A 12,046-nucleotide genomic window follows, 5' to 3' on the forward strand; every position below is an offset into this window, starting at 1 on the left:
AGAGCTCATCTGATCTAGACTTTGGAGTTAGAAATGAAGGAAACAAAGACTTTAAGTGTTGCAGTCTGAAACAGGAGTTCCAGTTGCTTTTCTCTCTCATCAAATCCTGAGAGGAGGTACACTGTGGTTCACTGTCTCCCTCCATCTGTCCCTGCTCCTCAATATCACTGTTCCTCAAAGCAGGACGCTTGCTAGGTGGAGCTGTTCATGATGTAGGCAGTCGGGTGAAGAGAAGCAATGCACTGTGTCCTCTAGAAGCTGGAGATGGCCCTGGAAAAGACTTCCTCAAAGGTCAAATACCTAAAACAATAAAGCAGGAGCTGCAAAGCTGTGAATTATAAAGTGGAAAGGCATTTGAAAATTGTTATTCTGGCCTGAGTGAGAAGCAAGATACTGTAAGGCAGAAGAACCTCTAATTGTGAAGAGGAGCCCTATTTCTAAAACATTTTCTTCCTTCAGCCAGTCAGACAAGCAATTTATTTTTGCTTAAATTCTTTTATTGGTACATTTTTGGTACACAATATGTTTACATTTATCATTGGGTACTTGTATCTGTACATGATGTATCTTGGTTCTTACTTTTTCCCCATTCCCTGTGCTCTCTCACTCCCTCCACCCTTCCCTATTTACAAAGACTTTGTTTCCATTTTTTCTTTTTCCTCATAATTTTTCCTTTCCCCTTCCCCTCCCACTTCCCCTTCCCCTTCGGTTCCTATTGACCAGCTTTTCTTCCTATTGACTAGCTTGACAGCCAATTTTTTTTTTAATACAACACTCCTTGATAATTGAAGTGATCAGTCACTTACACATTAAAAGGGGAAAAAGGTCAATCATCACCATCACAGGGATCCCCAGATATGATCTTTGATACAGAGAACACAGTAATGGGATAGGAGTGAAGACAGAGGGAAGGTTCTCAAGATTTAGGGAAGGATGAAATAAACTCAAGACCTCAAATCCTATGAGTAATGAGATCGAAGATTAGCAGGAGGCTGTTGAGTGCCCAGGAATAATCTAGAAGTGGGAGAGGGTGGTAAGAACAAAGTACTGTACTCTGGAGAATTGCTGGATACCCTTTTACTACTTGTTTCTTTGTTCATTTGGCTGCTGATCCTTTTCTGTTTTTCCTCCGTTCATCACTATAAGATGCATTTGGTGCTGGTGCCTACTAGGATGTATTGATATGAGAACAAAATTGCTTGAGATAAATTGTATTTTCCCTCAGGTCTACAGGCTCTGGGACACCTGGAATCTACCAGTGACCTTCCTGAAGGCAGCTTTCACATCCTTGTTTCTCAGGCTATAGATGAGAGGGTTCACCATGGGGATGACCACAGTGTAAAAGACAGACACAACCTTGTCTTCCTCCAGGGATTTGCCTGGGCTGCTCCGTATGTACATGAAGGTGAGGGTCCCAAAGAAAAGGGCCACAGCGGTGAGGTGGGAGGCACATGTGGAGAAAGTCTTGGCCCTGCCTCCTAAAGACTTCACCTTCAAGATGGCCTTGACGATGAGCAGGTAGGAGATCAGGATGACCAAGGCATTGGCCAAAATCACAAAGTTGCTAAAGAAGATGATGATGATTTCAGCGTTTGTTGTGTCACTGCAGGCAAGCTTCAGCAGGGGTGGGAGGTCACAGAAGAAGAAGTTGATCCGGTTGTCCTCACAGAAGGAGAGGGAGAAGGTGCACGTGGTTCGCAGGGTGGACCCCGACACCCCACAGACATAGGCTCCCATCACCAAACTCCAGCAGATTCTGGGCTTCATGGCCACGGTATAGAGCAGCGGGTTGCTAACAGCAACATAGCGGTCATAGGCCATCACGGCCAGCAGGAAGCACTCTGTACCTCCACAGAGGGTGAAGAAAAAGAACTGGGTAGCACAGCGGCCATAGGAGATGACTGCTTTGCCCATGGCCAGTGTGGCCAGGAGCTGAGGGGTAATGACTGAGGTGTAGCAGGCGTCCAGCAGGGCGAGGTGGCTCAGGAAGAAGTACATCGGGGTGTGGAGCTGGGTGTCCACTTGGATGAGAATAATCATCCCCACGTTCCCCAGAAGGGTGACAAGATAGCAACTGAGAAACACCAGGAAGAGGGGCGTCTCCAGGCTGGGGTGGTCAGTAAAGCCCATGAGGATGAACTCAGTTACTGAGGTGCGATTATTCTTAGCCATGCACTCACTGTGGACTGCTGCTCCGAGGCTGAGAACAAAGTAAAACAAAATCCAGGAAGGGAAGGAGAGGACCTTTTCTCTACAACAGAAGTTCAGTTGATACTTCCAGACCTATGTGCAGATGTTGTTTTTCAGAAGGACTGAAACTGGCTGATTCTCCTTGGGCATCTCCTGTATTTTACAGAGCTAAAACTGGTGCTGGTGCTTCTGATTCAGACTAATTCTGGTTTACATTCAGGAATCGCTGTGAAGATAGACATGTGAGTCTCAGGGTGGGGAAGGACCAAGATGACAGCTACTGGATCCTGATCTGGGGCTGGAGTCTCCTCTACCGCACACCCACTGCGTGGTCCTCTGGCCGCTAGGTTGCCCCCATCCGGGCACAGTTCCTCTGGTAAATCTCTCGGGAAGTGGATCCTCCCTCTGTACCTTCCGTACTCTGACCTTGACTTCATCCCTTCCAGATACTCAGATCCCATCTTCTCACGAAGCCTTTCAGAAGTTGAAGATGATGAATCTGCTCTTCATCTTGACTATTTCCTTGTAGTACACATTGATATAATTTTCTTCCTGTTAAATTTTTCAGGCAGTTAGCCAACATTTACTAGTCAGATAGTATTTATTAATAACTAAAAGTATTTCTCTTCACTTTGTTTACCACCCCCAGCTGGGAGACTATCATCTTCAACATATGGTGTTTTAAAACTTCTCCAATATTTGTAAAATCACGATTCTTTTAATAAAAGATAGTCTTGTTATATAGTTCAGGTCAGCTTTGATCTCACTATGTAGCTTGGGCTGGCCTTGAATTCATGATCCTTCTGCCTCATCCTCCTGAGTGCTGGGTTTACAGGGGCTGCATCACCACATCTGGCTCATACTGTAATTATAAATAGTATGTTCTAGCTCATGGTCTTTCTACCTTTTGCATGGGTTTGGGCAAATTGCCTAATCCTTTGTGCTTCAATTTCTTATCCATTTCATAGGCAAAGTATTGCTAAATAGTCAGGTTATTTTGAGTATTAAATAAGTTAAAACCTGTAATAGATGTAGGGCAGGACCTAGCACAGAAAGAGTTAAATAATTTAGCTATTATTATTTTACTATGATTAGCATCAATTCTAGGTAGTATCTATTGACTTTTTGCTCTGAAAGATTCACATTTCCCTCATAAACTTTGCTATATACACCTCTTTAAATAATATATATGGTTGTCTCTATGTCTATCTATATATCTATAGATACATCTATCTTTGTTTAATAACTGAGTAAATTTGGACTGTCACTAATGTAGATGAAGAAATAAATTTGTTATACTTTATTCTTTCCACTCATTTAAAAAAAACACTTCAATTTATCTCATTTATTTTGCAATGCCTGGTATTTTAGTTAAATCTTCCATACTCTGTCTATGGATTAATTATGAAACAATAAGTGGTATTTCTCTATTGTGATCATGTATACCCCATACACTATATGCTAAAAGACCAAACGATGTGATTCCACACGTAGAGGAAGAAATGTCAGTACGCTTCTGTTGCTTTTAGGAGACACTTTCAAACATCCTGTGGAATAGATGCTCTTTCCCTGTACTTTACCCATTGCTTCAGATAATTGTATTTAGTGCTCTTTACATTTGAGTCCTGGTAAGTCTGCATTTCCTGAAACTTCTTGTTCCCATCTGGCATGGATCTGGGCCACATCCTAACACTGTGTGCCCGCAGCTGGCCATTTTCCAAGTCCATCTAGGTTCACGTTAGAGGGCCTAAGGGCCAAGACATCCTGAGGAGCTTTGTGTGGAAACCTGGATGCACACCTTCTTTCTAAAAAGTACTTCTCCTGTTCTAGAACTTTCCACTCACAATATCTTATACATGCTGAGCGAAGGTCCCACTGCACTGGAAGGTATCTCTCCTGTTCTGGATTTACATTTGGAAATTCTGTGAAGGGAAGAGACTTGTGATTCTAGAACCTTCTACATACCGTATTTACACATTCTGAGTAATAATCCCATTGCAAGGAAGCCATCACCCCTGTTCTAAAACCTTCCACTCACAATATCTTACAGTTTCTGAGCACCAAACCCACTGGAGGAAATTTTAATCCTTCTTGTGGATGAGACCACACAGGTAAAATTATCTATTGGCCCCACTTGGGGAAGAACCTGGGCCCGCATCATCTAAGACTCCTGAGTCTAATACCGAACACTGCTCCATGAGAAACTTCTTCCTGGCCCCTACTACCACATCCCCAATTTCTTCAGGTTAGAATTTTCTAATGCAAACTCCTTGAATCTATAACCAGTTCCAAGAATATCAAAATTATGTTATTATTTTCCACTAGCACAACTAGGAATTTTACTTGCTGTGGCAACACAAGACTGCCATTTTTGGTACAATCTATTGTAATACAACCTACTCATTCCTCATAATACACACACACACACAAACACACACACACACATACACACATATGGTGACACCAGGGATTGAACAAGGAGCTTTTGCACTGTGCTACATCCCTAGGATATTTGAAATATTTTATTTTGATAAAGGGTCTCACTAAGTCACTAAGTTGCCTAGGCTGGGTTTGGATTTGTCAATGTCATGCCTCAGCCTCCCAGAGTTTTGGGGTTACAGGTATGTACCACCACACCTGGCTGTACTTTTTTTCATATATTTTTATACCCATTAACATCTATTCTTGCCTCCATATTCTTGTGAGTGGGCATGATTGATAGCTATCATTTTGTGATAAGGTAACTGACACGCAATATGGTGAAACAATGACTTGCTCAAAAGCCAAAAAATTAGTTGCCTGAAGACCTGGGAGTGGCAGGCATGTCCTTTGGCTTCCAAGGCAAACTTGCTGTCCTTCCCTCCCACCTAAGGTCTAGACAGGTCCTGCACTTGTGATGAGGCCCCCAACAAGCCTGGGCTTCTGCAAAACCACAGCCGCCATATTGGTTCCACACAGGTTCAGGGAAGGGCGGTGGTGAAGGCTGCTCTTGAGTCCAGGGACTCCTCCAGCTCTAGTCAGGGTCACTATTGGGAGGGACACACTGACGTCACATACCACACACCCCTTTTGGGCTGTTCAACCCCTCTGCTGCAGGGTCAGGGGTGAGGAAGCCTCTTCCAAGGCACTCTCGGTATTGTTCCAGCTCCCAGGGGGTCCATCTCTCCCTCGGGCACTAAGGAGCTAGGAACCACCTGCAGCTTACTTCCCTCCTCCAGCTTCACTTTCTGTTCTGAGAAATAGTGGAGCTGATTTACATGATCAATAGAATTCTTTGTCTCTCACAACTCATGATTTATATGCTGAGGTACAGAGGCTAAATGAGGATGGTGAAAAGATTTTCGCAATATTCACAGTATTATGAATGTGCACACTTTAGCTGCTAATTACTGAGTACATGAAACTTGCAGGCTCTGTCTCAAGTGACTGACAGTTACTCAGATACATTATCAAGGGATTTCGGGTCCAAAATTAAGTAAATCATACTCCCTAGTTCCTGCTAAGAATCATCGTGACCAAAGCGAGGTTCCTTCGTCATCTTTATTGTTTTCCTGCTTCTCCTCCATCTTTGCTTCTTTCCCAGTCCTCATGGGTACCCACGCTAGATTATTCAAAATGTGCATCCTCCATGTTCCTTCATAAATACTTAGAAATATGTACATCAAGTACATGGTATTTTGATACAACTCCTATTTGCTTTTTCTACATCCACTATTTTTGGGATTTGCCTCTGTAATGTAGGCAAGTCTAGTTTGTTATTTGTGATTTTATTAAAAACTTTTTTTTTTGCTTATGGCATATTTTACTTATCCAGTTTGCTAAACATTTTGAATACTTTGCACATATTATCTTATTTCATCCTAAAGATTGCCCTTTAAAAAGTTATTTATTTTTACCAAAGAGGAATTTAAATCTCTGGGAGATTAATTTGTGTAAGACTACCAGTGGAAGTGGAGGAGTTGGCTGATGGTACATTCTGTGTTCTTTGCTATGAATTTGTTTTGTCTCCTTCTGTTTCATTGCATCTTTATGATTTATGGAATCAAAAAATCTTCCTGTAGCTAATCATATCCTCTCAACTTTCAAACCAAAACTTGGCTAATCTCAACACTTTTCCCAGCGTCTGACACTGAAATTGTCAAAGCCCATTTCCTGTCTGTCTCATGGCTCGTTCCTGGGGTCAGAGCATCTGACCAGAGATTAGGTGGCAGATTGTTGGGGTGCCGATGTGGCCACACTGGCTTTGTCCCAGGCACACCCCAGCCCACTTTAACTTTAGTTCTCACCCTGACTGCTGTCTTGCAGGATGGGACAGACACGCCTCTTTCCTGGATGAGCACAGTGCAACACAGCGCGGTTAAGGACCTTGTCCTACTTGCTACATACCTAGCAAGGGACAGAACCAACGTGTGAACCCCAAAATCTCTAACTCAAATTCTGTACTCTTTCTACCACATCCTGTTGGCCTTGTAGGAGAAGAGAATTACAGTGGTGCTTTGGTTCATGAACCTAATTTGTTCCATGGTTCCGGAGAAGATAGCAATGGTCATGTTCATCCCCTGATGTGAAGTTCACAAAGGGAAGCAAAATTTTGCTGAACGCTTCTGTTCACAAATTGAATTGTTCATGAACAGAAGCATTCACGAATGAGGTATTATTGTACTCTTTCTGCAGCTCCAAGCCCAAACTTTAAAAATCAAAACAGCTCTCTAAGACCATTGGGTTATATTCAACTTTTATGGGAAAAAAGGATAAAGATTGATTTCGTGGGGGTTTTTGTTTCATGGTCTGTGGTTTTTCTTCTACTCTTTTCTTTATGAGATAAGATAAACTTAGTTGTACTATATCTCTACTTGCTATGTCTTTGGGAAAACTGCTAACCAATTAGAACCTCAATTTATCTAAGAATAAAATGAGAACATGGTAATGATTTTTGAACTCTTAGAATGGATTTGTACTTGTATGTGGTACAGCTTGTTTATTTTTCAAAAAGGTAATTTCCAAGATATTTTTCAGAAGCAAAAATTCAAGATCAGGCTGGCGATACCCAGTGGTGTATGATGTTATTTAAGCAGGGGCTTTGGGTACCATCAGCTTGGACTGAACTTCAAGTAAAAGGAAGCAACAGCCTCCCTGAATCCAGAACAACTTACAAAAGGGAAGCAAAGGTTCATGGCCAGTGAACAGTTTAAGAAAGACTAGGAGCACTTATGGGTTGACATCATTACCTGTAACATGCTTTGATTGCAATGTGCAACATGGAAGAGTAGGAGTTCTCTGGCATGCCTAGGGAAGACAGATGTCTTTTGCAGAAAGAACCTTTCCGAGATAAGATGGTCCCTAAACCTATACTTACTTTAAATTGCAACCTTCGCTCAAATTCTTTCTTCTCAGGCTTCCAAAGCCCGAGTCTGTTGGGATCAGGAAACAAGCTCAATAAAGTCAACTTTCCTCACCTCCCTGGAATCTATAGCTCAAAGTATTATTCGCATTCACTGAGCTCTTGCCGTGAGTCAGGTAGATTCTAAGCACTGTAAAGATTTTATTTCCTCTCAACTTGACAATAATATTATGAGATACAGATATTCATCTTTATTCAACAGAGGAGGAAATTGAGGTTTAGAAATGTTAAATATTTCCCCTGAGGTTTCACAGCTACAAAGTAAAGGTATTTAGGTCTCTACCTTCTGTCTCCAGACCCTGATTGAACTACACACTGTGTTGCTTTCCCAAATGCCAGTAGCTATTTATTGAACAACTTCTCTGAGACAATCGTGATGTTACACATTCTACACATATTATGTCATACGATCCTTGTGACCCTATAAAATAGATACTATTTTGTCCTGGAGGACAGGAAGACTGAATAGTTAAGTAACCTGTTCAAGTTCACAAGACTAGTCAGTGAAAAAAATCCAACCTAAGATACAACGCAAATCTGTCTTATTCCAAAGCCAGAACTCTAATCCACATGATTAGTTCCCTTCCCAGCATAAATATAGGAGGGAGAGCAATCTACAGGGGAATCACTTGTCTAAGCTCTGCAGTCTAAAGTCAATCCCTATGAGATTGATAATCAATGTATCTAGTTACACATCATCGCAAAGAAATGAATGCTGCAGATTTCAAAACAAGTGTTGTCTTACTTGTGTATTTCGGGTGCAACCTGAAATCCGGCTGAACACGGCCGGAAGACGACAAGTTCGATGGCCAAGGCCAGGCCTTGCCCAGCGCCCCCTTCCCTGGGTGTGGCCCTCACTGCAGAGCCGGTCTCGGGTCTCGGGTCTCGGGGTCTCGCGTGATGCTGTGTGGAGTCCGCTCGCCTATCGCTGCTTCAGGTCCTAGGAAGCAGCCATCGCCCCGACAGGAGCAGGCGGCTGAGCAGTTCTCGGCCTTCTGCGGCCCTCGTAGCCGGCGGTGCCGCGCTGGGGAGGCCGTGTGGGAGCGGCGCGCCGGGCCGCAGGTCCCCATCGCGATCAGCACGGTCCGGGCCCCCGGGAAAACCCAGCCCCGGGGAGCCTGCGGGAGGGGCTCCTTCCTCACCTCGCGCCTCGGGGCCCAGCGCGGGCCTTCGGGGTTCCCCACGGCGCTCGGCCGGCGGCCTCGGAGCTCGCGAGCGCCCCCTCTCGCCCCGCTGGCAGCCGAGTCCTCGGGAGAACCGCGCTCCCTGCTCGCCTCGCCAGCCCCGCCGCGGGACCAGTGCGGTCCCAGAAGGGCGCTCTGCCCGGCCCGGCTTCCGAGCCCTTGGCTGCTCAGGAAGGCTCGGGCTCGGCGGGTCCGAGAGCAGGTCCCGGGCAGCCAAGGCCAGGGCGCTGCAGAGCGGGAGGCCTCCGCGGACCCCTCCGCGGACCCCGACCGGCGTCGGTTGGTGCACTTTGACCCTTGCCGTCGCTTCCTGCGGCAATCAATGGTGAATCGCTGCGCTGGGCTGCACGGAAGGTGGTGAGGACCGGGTCGAGCGAGGAGGAAGCGGGAGCGCGAGCCGCAGAGACGCTGCTCTGGGCGCCGCCCGGGCACCTGCAGGAGCGGGCGGCTGTGTGACGCTCACCGTCCTGCGCCCTCCGGTGGTCCGGGGCCCGGGCACCTTGGCGCACCGCGCGGGACTGTGGCGGTTCTGCTGCTATTGAGCGTCACCCCAGAGCTTCCCTTTGGACGTTAGGCCGGTTCCCGTAAAGACCTGGGACCCAGATGACGAGCGAGGGTCTCACACTTGAAGGGAGCCTCGCGCAAGTCTGGGAGGCGGGAGCAGCTCGTCAGGGCGGTGCTTCAGCCGGGGCCGGGCTGCGGCCTCATCCGGGGTAACTCTGGAACATGAGTTCTTCCCCGATTTAGTTCTGTCTCCAGGCGAGGGGTTTGACATTTGGGGCCCAAATCAATCACGCATTGACGCTGAGCTGCCCCAGAGGTGGAACTGGGACTTCTCAGGCAATGCAAAGAAAGTGGAGGCCTTGGCCGAAGACAGTTCTCCAGGGAAGGCTGTGGCTGTCAGCTGTCAGCTGTCAACACTCACGGCCTCTGCAGGTGGCCTCACTGAGCTGGTAACCGGCTATATTTTTTCTTGGAGACAGCGTCTCGCTATGTAGCCCAGACCGGCCTTGAACTCACAAAGATTCTCCTGCCTCAGCCTCCCCAGTGCTGGGATCACAGGTGTGCGCCACCACACCTGACCATTCTTGTGTTGATGGACCAATGGATAGGTCCAAAACTTAGCTACTACGGATTGTGCTGCTACAAACATTGGTCTGTAGGTATCACTGTAATACGATGTCTTTAACTTCTTTGAGGACTTTTTAAGAAAAATGGTATTATCAGGAATAAAATATTTCAATATTTGTATTACAACAAGATGACCAAATGGATGAAAACAGCCAAGAAAAACTGGAAAAATAAAAATATTATGGGGAAATATAAAAGCTTACTCTGCAGCCACAGTAAATGAAGCAGTGTTTTTCAACATGTCACTAGAAGAAATTGCAAAGCTTGGGAATTTATCCCAGTATACATGAAAAGCCGGTATAGAATGAAGGTTTTTTGCTACATCAGTTGGAGAAGGAAACATTTGTTGAACGATCGATGATGGAACGATTGTCCCTTTGTTATCTCTTGGTGGATAATGTATTCTTTAAAACCTAAAAATTTAGAAAGGAATTATGACATCATACATACTAATTTCTATAAAATGATAAGTATTCTATATGTAGAAATACTATGTAAGTACATTAAAAACAAATACTAGAATAGAATGCGAAGCAGGTGTTTCTCACGTACACGGAAGGAAGTTCTGCTGACTTTACCTCCCGGCATCCTACACGCGTTCGTTTCCTTCATCTCCCACTCCCCCTGGTTTATTGGTTGGGCCATCCCAGGTTACCTTCGCTTATGCCACACAGGCAAATAACAAAATCTCACCGGCTTAAAACCACACAGTGTAATGGGAATCCAGTGGAAAGTTTTTAATAAGGAAGTTATAGCGTCTGATGTAAGTTTTAAGTATATTTTTCTGGATCTACGAAGAAAGTGATTCCTACTGTGGACTATGTGATCTGTCCCCGCATACGTCTTTCCTCTTTTCCTGCTGGCTTCCTCTCTGCTCCCTGAGAGCCCAGCTGATTTCTGCCTCAGGGCCTTTACACTTGCTCTTCTTATGTCTGAAGTATTTTTCACACAAGAACACGCTTTGTGCCTTCTTTCCATGCAGGTCTCAGGATAAGTTCCACACCAGAGAGATGCTGTTTGACCTTGAAGAGTCCCTTTGTCTCTATTAGATCATCCGTCTCCATTTCTTTGTAACATTATCTTCTCTGTCTCTGCCTGTTAGAATGTAAGCCAAGCCCTATGAGAGCAGAGATCTCATTTTTATTGTTCACTCCTATGTCTCCATTGTCCAGACTGGTTCCCAGCACATACTAGACACTCAGTAAATATTTGTCAAATAAATGAAAGGAGAGATCCTTAATGTGCTAAAGTTCGCTCAGAAAAGTCAATCACTTTATCATAAAAATAAACAGAAATATGCCTGAATCCATAAATATGGACAATTATCATGACAATTAAAAATAATTAAAACTGGACAAAGACAATGCATGCAGAATTTACAAAAGAAGAAATGAAAATAGTTAAATAAATGAAACAGCTGAACATACAGGAAGTAAAAAATTCACAAATTTATGGAGTCACGAGATCCTCATTCACCTGCAATCATCAGACATTTAAACAACAATCACGATGTCCATCATCAGCAGAGGTGCTGGGAAACAGGACCCCACACAGCGTGAAATGCTGGGGAGCACCTCGAGGGGAGTCTGCCCATTTGCAGTGAAGTCCTTAGAGGTGAGAAGGCCCTCCTCCCTGTAATTCTGCTTCTAGCAAATTGCCCCAAGGGAGATCCATGGTCATGGTAATAGTATTTCTTAATGAAAAGTTGAAAATATCAAAGTGGCTAAAATTAATGCAGTGCAGCAGGATATTTTGGATATGAAGTTCCTGGGTTCAGATGCCATGAGGACCTCTCAACACAGGTATTGGCTTTTAGTTCTCACACACTGTCTGGGTGGGGTTGAGAGCCAATAACCTACCTAGGGAGCTCCGAGTGTCCGCTGAGGTGAGGGGTGCCAAGCAGCCCTCCCAGGGCTCAGAACGTTCAGGACACAGCAGTTCTGGAGCAGGAGCCTGGGCAGAGCCTGAAGGAAGGGAGGAGCAGCCTGGGAAGCATTGATCCTGTGTTGGCGTTGTGCTACACATAGGTCGGGAGCTGGGGATATGAATGCTCTCCATCACGTGTGAGGAAAAGAAATACCCATGGCTATGTGAACGAGTTTTCTAAATTAAATCCGTGACAATCCTTCCCCTGTCATGG

The 12,046-nt window shown here is 45.0% G+C and overlaps 1 protein-coding gene across 1 annotated transcript; it reads right to left on the reverse strand.

The window, feature by feature from the left end:
- Positions 1–221: 221 nt before the first annotated feature.
- Positions 222–8,744, reverse strand: LOC101717193 (olfactory receptor 9I1). The gene is made up of 2 exons (XM_004869748.4): positions 8,337–8,744; positions 222–2,742 (listed from the first exon to the last, which is right to left on the reverse strand). The coding sequence occupies exon 2, from the start codon at positions 2,170–2,172 to the stop codon at positions 1,228–1,230; it is 945 nt and encodes a 314-aa protein (XP_004869805.2). The 5' UTR covers positions 2,173–2,742; positions 8,337–8,744; the 3' UTR covers positions 222–1,227.
- Between the last annotated feature and the right edge of the window lie 3,302 nt (positions 8,745–12,046).

The sequence above is a fragment of the Heterocephalus glaber genome, unplaced genomic scaffold (assembly GCF_053883595.1).
Source record: "Heterocephalus glaber isolate CG9 unplaced genomic scaffold, H.glaber_assembly_v1.0 deba00001805, whole genome shotgun sequence".
Classification (NCBI taxonomy): domain Eukaryota; kingdom Metazoa; phylum Chordata; class Mammalia; order Rodentia; family Bathyergidae; genus Heterocephalus; species Heterocephalus glaber.

Excerpts from the sequence above, each read along its gene's own strand:
- LOC101717193 (XM_004869748.4), bottom strand. The coding sequence starts at position 2,172 with ATGGCTAAGAATAATCGCACCTCAGTAACTGAGTTCATCCTCATGGGC.